At 43.2% G+C, this 12,372-nt stretch overlaps 1 protein-coding gene across 1 annotated transcript in view; it reads right to left on the bottom strand.

The window, feature by feature from the left end:
• Positions 1-12,372, bottom strand: part of LOC108790497 (probable acyl-CoA dehydrogenase 6) — a 73,865-nt gene that overhangs the window by 31,829 nt on the left and 29,664 nt on the right. The window contains exons 4-5 of the mRNA XM_018560764.1: positions 7,544-7,673; positions 1,035-1,141 (exon numbers count right to left, since the gene is read on the bottom strand). Coding sequence (XP_018416266.1) covers positions 1,035-1,141; positions 7,544-7,673 — 237 coding nt within the window. The remainder of the gene's footprint in view (positions 1-1,034; positions 1,142-7,543; positions 7,674-12,372) is intronic.

Here is a 12,372-nt window from a genome sequence, read left to right on the forward strand (position 1 = left end):
GCGCCCTTTATTTATAGTGTAGTAAAGCAGAGAGCAGCGCTGGTGTCATTACATCAGTGCCTCTTTTTGCATTAGCAGAGAACTGGCCTAAAAACATCTGAAAAGGGTATGTATAAAATAAGAATAAACCACAACATACCTGAGGCCTGAGATTGGACTTAGGCTTCTAAGTAAACTATTTAATTTACTGTATGCAAATGCTACACTTGGAAGGGCACAGTAATCGCTTCTTGCCTTTGTTATATGTCAGGTATTCTTAGCCTAGTGTAATTGTTGCAGCATATATAATTACTCTTATAATAATGCCCTTTCTGTGGTTATGCGCCGGTACTCTTAATTATACAAATGTAAAATATGTAAATTATCAACAAGATGTGGCAAACCAAAAGATCAGCAGAATTCACAATGACATTGTCAGTGTATGTACAGTAAATGTTAGCAGTAAATCACTCAATGACACATTAAAGTGATAGTTTATTACAGTCAGATGTTGACAGCATTGTGTACTGAATGTCCTCTAGCACAACGTGCATGCAACCGCACAACAAAACACAGCGGAAGAATGCACATTTTTACTGTTATCAAATATGTAGATGAACATGAGGGAAAAAAGTCACATCTCGGAGGTTTAGACAATTAGTAAGTTACAGATCAGATCAGCCTATCCATTCATAGAGATTGGTGACCATCACTGGGAATGCAGCTTATCCATTCATAGAGATTGGTGACATCACTGAGAATGCAGCCTATCCATTCACTAGAGACCGGTGACATCACTGAGAATGCAGCCTATCCCTTCACTATAGACCGGGCACATCATTGAGAATTCAGCCTATCCATTCCCTAGAGACTGGTGACATTACTGAGAATAAATCAAAATTTAGCAAAATCATGAACTGAACTATGAACCGAAAAGCTTTATTCTCACATTAATTCCCAAAAAATGGCTTCTTGTAGTGTGTGTCTGTAACAATGACCCCTTTATAGCTAGTGATTAGTGGAATTCCGAGGTTTAAACCTTCAGTATCACTTACTTGCCACATCAGACCCAGCTCCAGCTTCACTGACCCCCAGGCATGCCACCACATCTCCGGCTACGGTCGGTGCCAGGAACTGGCGTTTCAGCTCATCACTTCCAAATCTGTAACATGAGAAGGAGGATGAGCTTTGGCAAAGTATGTATACACAGTCCATGTACTAGGGACTGAGCGCCGATGACCTAGAAATGTCCAATAAAGCATCATGTGGGACAGAATGAGAGTAGTTGTAGACAAATGCTAGTTATGGCGTTGGGCATTGGTGGACGATTCCGGATTGCTCTTTAATGATGAGATACATTTGAGAAGATCGCTACTATTTCCTCAATATAATTCTACGTATGATGTCAATTCTTTTCCACTGATTCAACCTTCATGTTCAGTGTGTCCATATTGCAATATATGGTCACTGTTGTAAACACTAGCTGTCCGCTTTAAGGCAAGCCTAAACTCTGCACATAGGCCTAAACTCTGCACATAGGCCTAAACTCGGAAAAACTGAATTCCGGCAAATCAGGTTAATAGACAGTTGAGATCTCTACACTTTGGAAGTGCTATAAATGACCTGACATGTTACCTGTAAAGGGCATCTCTAGGGTCACCAAGCCACCTTTTTCTTAGTTTTGGGTAGAGTGGGGAAGGCGGGGCCGGCAGTGGAGGAGGCTAACAACGGATCGGGGCTGACAGGTAAGAAGTGTGCAGGGGTGTGACCAGCCCACCTGAGACCCTGCAGAGCCCACTATAGAGAGTCTATGGCAGGCTCTGCACGGTCACTCTCAGGTGGGCTGTTTGGGATATTAGGTGGGCTCTGCAAGGGGCATAACTGGAAATCACAGGGCCCCATATAAAATTTTGCTATGTGGCCCTGCGATTTCTAGTTACGCCCCTGTTGCAAAAATAAGTTTGAGGCTAATAACATTAGCCGAGTTTGTGGGAGGAGTCGGAGCCTCCAGGGCCCTTAAACACAGAGGGAAAGGTGGACGCATCTGCTGCTGACCTCCGGCGTACCCTCCCACCCATCCCCATTATTATTATTAGTATTACTCAAAGCTTACTAGAGTACGCTCCCTTATTTGGCGTACTGACCATGAAAATCATGGCACACCTCAGGTTGTGTGGGGTAGGGAGGTCAACATGGCCTTGGTGTATATCACGTACAAAGCGGGGCAACATGCGGGGCCCGCGAGATTCCGAACACAAGTACAGTTTTACCAACACATGTCAAAGTTGCAAAACTGGGTTCAGGCTTTAAAGTGTCTTTAGCTTCATTATTAAGGGGTTAATATACATCAAGAAGGAATAAAAGCAGATCCCCAAAATACAGCCCATAAAATGATTTTACAATTTTTTAATACATACAGGCAAAACTTTTTCTCATCTGCCTTCAGCAGTTAGGCAGGAGCGTTTATAAATCAGACATGTCTCCACATTGCTTTGCATGAGTAATTTTCACTTACTCTGCAGTGTCGGCGGCATTATGCAAATGGCCGCTGCAGATTTGACCTTTAAAATAAGAGAAGGCGCGGATAACACGTCTAAATTACAGGATGAGAACGGCCCGGTCTTTCTTATTTTTTTTAAAGCAAGCTGCGACGGCACACTTCCATGGCGGAACGGCGAATGTCATTTTGCGGAGTATCTCCTTCAAACATCTTCAATTTATTTTCACATTTCCAGTTCCTTTAAGGTGTGTGAATGAGCTGGATGCCCGGGCCAACACAAGCCATTATTTTGCTCTCCCATTTCTCAAGCAGATTAACGAATCGCAAAAACTCTATTATGCCGTTTGTATCAACAAAGTTCACTCGGCGTGCTGGAACTTGTTATAAACGCGCCTCGTTAAAAAAAGGAAAGTTTCGGAAATGAAACTTTTTGGAAAGAGAGCAGTCACTGCGTCTCATCCGTTGGGATTCCGGCACGTGCAAAAATGTGCATTAATTTGAGTGATTTGTTTTTGTTTAACCACCTGCGGACCTGCCACTGTATTAAAACGGCCGGTCTGTGTCCATGCGGCCGCTGCTGCTGCTGCTGCTGTTAGACCACCCGGGCATCCAGCTCATTCACACACCTTACACACAGAGCTGGCTCTGTGTCCTGTGATCGTTGTGATTGGTTATCACAACAATCGATAATACGAAATCACCTGCACGCCATGCAGCGTACAGACCTTGAGTAAGAGGTTGGTGCTTGAAGTGACAACACGGATGGCACTCTGTCAGATACAGTCCATAATAGAAGTCACCAGCACTCGATGATATGTGCAAGCACTTTTTATTCAATTGTCACATGTGTCAAACAGCCAATGCTTCGGGGCCACGCAGGGTCCCTTCTTCTGGGCGACATAGTGACCTATAGTGACCATAGTGACCCATAGCTGTACTTGCCATGTGATTGCTGGTATTACAGCAATCACATGGCAAGGTTTACATTGCCAAGCCTTCCCCTTCCCCTTACAATCAGAGGCAGGGGAGAGTAAAGTGAGTAATGGTAATGAATGGACCAGCCATCCATTCATTACTTACAAGTGAAAACAAGCTGCAGTAGCAGCAAAAAAAACACCAACATTTTTCAACGTATTTTTACCCTTTTGACCCCTCTCTTCTCCGGCTTATGTTAGATCCATTCGATCTATGTGCTGACCTGTATATTAACCCTTTCACCTACCTCACCCTGCACATTTATTTACTATTGGTATTTATATAGCGCCAACAATTATACACAGCGCTTTACACAGTACACATCAGTCCCTGCCCTCAAGGAGCTGACAATCTGAGGTCCCTATCTCACATACATACATACATACATACATACATACATACATACATACCTACCTATCTATCCTGCACATCTATACATTAACCCCTTCACCTCCATCCTCCCACTGTGTGTGACCTGTGCATTAACCTGTTCACCCCCTCCTCCTCGTTTCTTCATTTAAAAAAAAATTGCAGCAGAAAAATATCAGATCACCTGGGAGTGCAAAAAGGGGTCATTGTCGGGGATTTTCTTACTGTCCTGACATTTTTATTTGCTATGATGTATAAATGAAATAGAAACACAAGATTGAAGAAAATAGGTCACCAGCACTCCATAAGTTAAAATGAATGAAAATGGATATTTAAATATCACCAAAAGAAAGCTTTATTAGTCCCCCAAACTATGATATCAAATTAACTTTGTTACAGTGTTGCGTAATGAAAACATTCTCAGCCCAACTTGCACAGCTCTGAAAATTGATAAATGGCCTGGTAATGAAGGGGCTGTAACATGTCGGTACTGCAGTGGTTAATTTGCGATATCTTCTTTCAATGGTTTTATGTATGCGGTTGCCATTTGCCAATTCAATCCAACCAGACTTATGAATGAAGCCTACTCTACATGGATCATGCCAAACCAATAAGGCCTCCTACAGCTGTTTGACTTCTTGGTGTGCTGGTCACATGATATCAGTAAGCTCCCTCCTCCCATAATCCATTGCTGTACAGAGATCGGTGTATGTCTGCACTCAGAGGACTGGGCCCGCACGGGGGACAATGGAGCCCGGGATAGCAGAAAGCACACTTCTCCGCACAATACAAGTGATCAGGCAGCTCTATAGCAGCCCGAACGCTTGCATGTAGCAGCCGTCACTGGCTGTAAACACTGTTCAAGCGTCCTGTCCCCCCCGGCCACCCGCATCCAAGAAGCAGCTGTCCGGCCTTTTAATTACAACGGCCGGACTGCAAGTGGTTAAAAAAAACAAACATGTTTCTGGGTAAGTAATTCTGAATTTCTAAGGGGATGTGGTGGAGTCAAACAACCAGTAACTTGGCACTCGGCAGAAACACATCTATATAAGCCGGATTGTAAAACCGCTAAACGGCCTCGACAACAGAGAAGGCGAGCAATCCCTTTAATGAAACAAAGTAATCACTTTGGATGAAACATTAGTCAATCGGCTTTTTAAGCCGTCTCCCGTGGGCAAGCTTTATGGCAATTATTGCTAGAAAGATGGGCACTCTCAGAGGCCAAGAGCCTGGCACCGGGCCCGAGTCATAGGCTTGATTTGTTTTACTGAAAGCCCAGCAGCGGGCTGACGGATGACCAGCCAACCCAACGGCTTCAATTATTTAAAGAACCAATATTGTTTTTTCTCCTCCGTTGAACGTGGAGGGTTTGTTTGTATGTGAAGAAACCTGGCTCAAAGAACTGAAAGCCCAACTCCAGATAAAAGGTTGTTTTTTTTTGGATAGAGTAAAAACAAAAGTCTTAGAACTAGACCAAATGCTCCGATAACTTCCCCGATACCGGAACTTCCGTTTAGAGGAAGATTTCAGCAGTGCCTTAGGGGAACATGGAGCCAGCTTCCTGGGCAATCAGGAAGCCGGGTGGCGAGTAATGACCCACCTCACAGTTTCCTGATTGGCGGGAAGCCGGCTCCACGCGGATTGGCTGGGAAGCCCACTTCCCGGCCAATCAGCATCGAGCCGGCCGAACAACCGGCTCCTTGCTGATTGGCTAGGAAGCTGGCTTCCTGGTCAATCAGCATCAAGCTAGCCAAACAGTTGGCTGGAAACCTGGCTTTCCAGCCAATCAGCATGGAGCCGGCTTCCCGGCCAATCAGGAAGCCGGGAGGCGGGTCATTGCTCGCCACCTGGTTCCGGATTGGCCAGGAAGCCGACTCCACGCTGATTGGCTGGGAAGCCGGTTTCCAGGCCAATTACAGTCGAGCCGGCCAAACAATATGGAGCCAGATTCCTGGGCAATCAGGAAGCTGGGCGGCATGTAATTACCCGCCACCCGGCTTCCTGATTGCCCAGGAACCCAGCATGCAAACGGAAGCACTGGCAACGGTACTCAGTATCAATAAGTACCGAAAGTAAAATATCGGTACTCGATACCGAAAAAAGGGTATCAGTGCATTAGAACCTCAGCCAGGTTTCTATTGCCCTCTATGTCTTTCTTTCCACTGGTCCTTCTGCCTGGTCAGACAGGAAGTGAGGGGAAAATCACCCTATTGGAGACACTGGTTTTATTGTGCTTGGTGTGTTATTCTGGTTATTTTGCTATAGAAGATCGACTGATGTGCTTCTTTAGGCTTGGGAGCACCTCTGCTAAACTTGAAGACTTGGATAATTGACGTATATTAAATAATTAGGGGTCTATTTAATACAATAATATTTGTACATTCATTCTGTGCAAGTTAACCAACTATTGGGAGACTGCAACAAAAACGAATGCTCTTGGTGTAATTTCTCTTCTGGTCAAATGTCCTTTAACAGGCATATTCATAAAGAAGAGAGTGAATGGGGAAAATACCGCATTATGGCCACTAGATGGAGCTGGGGATCATAGGAAATAAATACATTGGTGATGAGATACAATGTTAGAGACTGCTGGAAGGAATGAACATGTAAATGTAACCATTGGTACTACAGGCATAGCTATGGTTACAATGATATGCTCATTCTGTTACTGCACAGCTCTCTGTGCTAAACAAAAAAAAACAATTTTCAAATCCACATCCAAATATGGGTTGCAACACTGTTCTTTAAGCCAGTCTTCAAACCTACAATGTTAAAGGATTTGTTCACTTCCCATCAAGGCCGTCCATTTAATGAGGCAGCCTGAGGTTGTTGCCTCAGGCGGCATCTATTTGACACAATGTTTGCAGTGTGCCTGCCATTCCCTTTCTGGCCAGAGCCTCCCTGGTTTCTAAGAGCTGGATGGGGAGATATGTAAGGGCCATACACATAACCCCACCCAGCACTAAGCAACCTAGGATGCTCTTGCTGGCACACAGCTGAGCTCATGGCAACCACTGATATCACTGGTTGCCAAGAGCTTGGCGGGACGCCAGTCAGAGCATTGCAGGTTGCTAAGAGCTGGGTGGGGAGATGCAAAGCCCTTACACATCTCCCCATCTGGCTCTTAGGGTTAGGGTGCCCCCACATTCTGATTGCATGCACCATCCAGCACCAACCCTCCCAGCCTCAGGTGGCTAAAAGTCTAGGGACACTGTGCTTCCAATGATTCCCTCAAAGCCATATAAAACAGCTTCTTGCCCCAATGTATCCCTTTTTTAATTTCTCGCATTATCAAAGGCTCCCCAGTGCTGTGCATAGCTTTTTTCTTTTGCCATATGGGTGACAATTGTTTGTTAGCAGCCCTCCAGGTGGCCAGAGGTGACCATGAAATGACACTGGCTTGAATTAGAAAATTAAACTGAATTTACACTTTGGAAATTTGGGTTGATTCTGAGTTTGCCCCAATTTAGAATTTCTACACTAGTTCTAAACTTTCCCACATTATTCAAGAAAAACAACCTTTGGGCTACTGTTGAAAGGCCGCACAGAATTAAACAGTTAGTGGCTTGTTAGCAGGTCAGCTTTAACCTATTCATACAAATTGTAATATAGTTAATATAGCTGAGTTGTTATGTGACTTCTGGATGAACAAAAAATAAATAAAATGATAATTAAATGATATCAACAAAATAATAAAATGAATCACAAGCTTGTCAGTACCTTGCCAGTGCTGGGGTCGCCATGTCAGACTGAACTCCTATGGCCATCGGTATCCCGCCACAATTAATATTGCCAAGTTCTTCTGCAATGGCGATACTGTATGAAAAGTCCAAACCCATTCCACCATATTCTACAAAAAGAAGAAGGAAATACATGCTTCTTTCATTTGGATTTCAGTGGCCATTGTTACTTACTACTAACAGTAAATGTTCAATAATAATTATCAAACAACAAATCGCATATAACATAGCTAGCTGTAAGGATTTTCATTTTTTAAAGTGAACCTGTGCTCAGACTACGGACATGAAAGTATTTACAGCACATAATAACAAGCAGAAAAGCGAATAGAGATCTCAACTTAGAGATGGTATTGAAAGCCATGAGAGGCAATCAACTGACCAAAGGAGGAGGTATAGGTAGAGAAAAGAAGAGGTCCCCTAAGGAAAGAGAAGAGGAAATAGAGTTTAGACATGTGCGATTGGTTTAGTTCCAAATCAAAATTCAAACAAATTTTCAGAAATTCGAACATTTGGACATATCTGAATAACCGACTCCCAATGCATCCGAATGTGTCCGAATCCGAATTTCCGTTTACAAATTTCGGATCCTGTCCGAATTTTGTTCAAAAACTAAACTGAATCGGGCATGTGACTTTTCTGGCCAATCAGATGTGTTTTTCGGTTTAATGCATCAGAATAGGTCAGAAAATGAATTTTCGTTATGGCAACATGTGAGCCATATACAGTATATACATACAATACTAAAGCTGAGGCTCCTAGACCCGAATGGCATTTGGGATCCAAATTTCTGAATTGCCTTCAGGAGCTCCGGAATGTCATTTGGGTCTGGGAGCCTCAGCTTTAGTAAAATATGTATATGGCTCCCAGACCCGAATCGCATACGGGAGCTCCCGAATGCAGTTCATAAATGCGGATCCCAAATGCCATTCAGGTCTTGGAGCCCTATACATATATGACTAAAGCTGAGGCTCCTAGACCTGAATGGCATTTGGGGGCTCCTGAATGCAACTCGGAAATTCGGATCCCGAATCTAGAAGATTCAGCTTTAATATTAATATCTGTATATGGTTTCCTGTGGTATTCGCAACAAATATTTGTAAACTCATCTGAAACTAACGAAAATTCGGATTTCGTCCAAATCCGAAACCCGAACCGAATTGAATTTCGGATCCGAATTTCAGAAAGAACCAAATATCCGCACCGAATTTCTCTGCAGCTTACATGTCTAATAGAGTTGTAGGGGCACTGAAGGCGTTCTTAGGTGGCACTGAAGGCGTTCTTAGGTGGCACTGAAGGTATTCTTAGATAGGTAGTAGAAGATCCAATAAACTTTAGACTTGAAATTAACTGATTAGATTGATGCAGGGAAGTTTATTGTTTCAGAAGTTCAATAAGACCAAACGTGTGTGCTTACTGGTCACCCAGAGCAAATCGAAGGACACAGGGAGAATGGACAAATAAGTGGGCAGAATGGACAAATAATTGAGACAATAAAGAACACACAGTTTATATGCCAACAGACTGTTATAAGTGAACTGGCACATTCATTCTCCGTATTACCATGGGCAGTCATGATGTTCATAAATCCTCTCGGAATAACATATGTCAAGTTTATTTTCTCCTAAGCAAACTTTAGAATGATTTGTTATGTCCCTTCCGTTCACAGTATGTTAATATGCTGCGTGATACAAATACACTAATTGCCTTCTGGGTGAAAGGGAAGAAGAACAGGTCATGACATTTCTCTAAAAATACGATGTAAGGGATAAGAGAGAGCAAGAAGACCAGGCTGTCTCTTACATCTAATCATCCTTCTCAGATTGAGGTCAGCCAGCCCTGAGACTAACGTCTCGATATTTTCTCCTTCGTGGGTCTTAGCGTGGCACCTGCCACCCCGGGAATTGGACATGAACGAAGATGACAGCTTTCGGAAGTGCTAGTGTATTTAATTAGCACTATTTAATACAGCTCGTAAATGATATGATTCTCATCTAAATGACCAAGTGACACCCAGTGAGAAATCATTAGATGTTAGGGAACGTTATAGCAGAAATAAGTTGCTGAGAAGCTCATGCAATTAACTCCTTCAGAATGTAGCATAAGCCGAACTTTCATATAAAGGTCACATAGAGGGGAATTCTAGGCAAGTGAAAAAAGGGTGGTAAAAAGTCATAATGGGCAATTAGAATTAGTCCTTTTTTTTTAACGTAGATTTATCACTGTTAGAAAACTGATTGGTTGCTATAGACAACAAAGATACAGAATATGAGATGTAGATTGAGATGAGAAAGAGATGGAAGAGGCTCTGGGGAAGTCCTGGAGGTGAGCATTGGAGAAGCTGATGAGGGGGCTAGGGAGAAGAAGGACTTGGGAGGTGCAGAGTAGATGGTCTGGGTGATATCTGAGATGTACGCTACACCATACAGTGACATTTTAGACAACTGTAAACTTCCAACCTTGTGGTAACAGTTTGGTGAAGGCCCGTTTATTTTTCAGCATGACTGTGTCCCTGTGCATAAAGCCAGCTCCATAAAGACATGGTTTGATGAGTTTGTTGTGGAAGAAAACTCAAGTGCCCTGACCTGATCTCATCTCATCCACACTGAATGTTGAATTGGAAAAATGGAATTCCAAGTGCAAGCCAGATCTTCAAGTCTAACATCAGTAAATGACCACATGACCGTAGCTATTTAGGCTAAATGGGCACAAATTCCCACAGACACACTCCAGAATCTTGTGGAAAGCCTTCCCGGAGGCATGGAGGCTGTTACGACTGTGAAGGGGAGTTTTGAAATGGGATGTCTAACAAGCTCATACAGGTGTAATGGCCAGGTGGCCGGTAGATAGATTAATTGATGGACAGACAGACAGATAGATAGATAGATTAATCTGGAGCTCCTAAAAACACAGCTCCTAACAAATTACAGCCGGTGCGTTTTTTTTGGCAACAGAATCACCCTTCTTGGTTCCTAAATCTTGCCTGTTGACTCCCCTTTGTTGGTTATGTGTTTAGATGAAGCACTGAGATCTTGAGGAATGTTGAATCAAGTTTTACTTGCTTATAAGGACATTAAATCAGAATACAGCATTATATAGCATACAGAGATACAGAGAGAACCTGTGTAGATCATAGATAAAACATGCATAAGCATAGAGATTAACATTGCACTACAGCACCTATTGCTCAAAATACATAGTTACAGTATACGCTGGTGTATTTCCTAAACCTTTAGCTCACTATTTCATTGGGACAAGGCAATGTGTGTATTTTTTTGTTAACGTAGACCTAAAGGCAAACAATAGTACTGTTATTTTTTTAGTATGCAGCAAAAATAAGTTGAGTAATAGGAGTGTCAATCTCCTGGGTTCTTCACAGGCTCGTCTTGCCAACCTCCGCCAACCTCCACCCATTCCACTCATTACAGAATGCAGTAATGGTGTGAATGGAGGTAAGCAGAAGGTACCAGAGAAGAGGACCCAGGAGATCGACAGTCCCAGAAGCTTTGGTAATCCTGAGGACTTTGTAGAAAGATTTCTACAGAGCGGTGTTCTGGGGTGCAGGCAGTAGAAAAAATAAGTATCTACTTGCTTATATTAGTGGAATGTCTCTTTACCAATGGCAGGGCTTCTTGAACACTGGTGATGACACATGAACAAGGAGAAGCGTGGGGCAGGAGGGAAAAAAAACTGCCAGCCCAGCTAGGGACATACAATTGCAAATGTTGTAACCTGCCCTACTGATCATTTCCTGACAGTGGACGGCGGCATCTGCGGCACCACTGATATCACCACTTTAGTTCTCAGGTTAGCCAACTGCCACCTGAAATCTTTAGCTTCCTTTTGATGAAGAACAGATCACAGAATCCAGACAGTTCCTTCTGCTTCACAAAATGTTTCTGACAACTGCACACAGAAAAAGTAATTTTCTGCTGTTAATAAACAGGCCATTTTATCGCAGCATGATGCGAGGCCGTTATTAAGCACATCAGAGAAGATGTTCATCTTTTGGGAATAAAGAGCTAAAAGAAAAAAAAAACACACACAAAAGAGTCTGAAAGTTATATATATAAAAAAAAAAAATTACAACAACAATTTCCTTTTCTCTAAGAGTACAATGTCTGTATGGTGTGAATCGCTAATACATTAGTATTCTATGAACAAGACAAAATATCAAATGAGTCTGTTCCTGCTGAAACGCTTAACGATAGCCGACAAAGATTTTATATAAGCGCTCTTGCAAAAAGAAGATCTACTCAAATAATAGTCACATCGGAGTATTAAAAAAAACCTGATAATCAAAGATTTGTCAAAAAGATTTCTCAACAAAAAGTTTTACGCTGCTCTCACACAATGCACGGCAGTCTTGATCTCTATTCCAACACATCCAATCAACAATGCTTTTCAGTAAAACTAAGCATTGCAGATTGCAGAAGGGACATGGTGGATGTTTTGGGTGGGCACTGGTAGATGCAACCTCCCACCACTGTTTTAAAGGCACGGTATCCATGCATTTAGCACACAGCGCATGCTAGGTGCACTTTCTCACTCATGTCACGTGGGGGTACACTTGCCGCCCCCTTTCTGGCCAGAGCATCCTAGGTTGCTAAGAGTTCTTAGCAACCTGTGACGCTCTGGCTGACATCCTGCCCAGCTCACTGATGTCACTGGTTGCCAGGAGTTGAGAGGGTCACTCTGGCTGGTATTCCACCCAGCTCCTGGCAACCAGTGACGTCAGTGAGCTAGGTGGGATGCTGGACAGACGTACCGTGGAAAACCCACCAAAACGTGGGCTGCCAGCACCCAAGCCCC

The sequence above is a fragment of the Nanorana parkeri genome, unplaced genomic scaffold (assembly GCF_000935625.1).
Source record: "Nanorana parkeri isolate BGI_ZX_2015 unplaced genomic scaffold, ASM93562v1 scaffold477, whole genome shotgun sequence".
NCBI lineage: Eukaryota > Metazoa > Chordata > Amphibia > Anura > Dicroglossidae > Nanorana > Nanorana parkeri.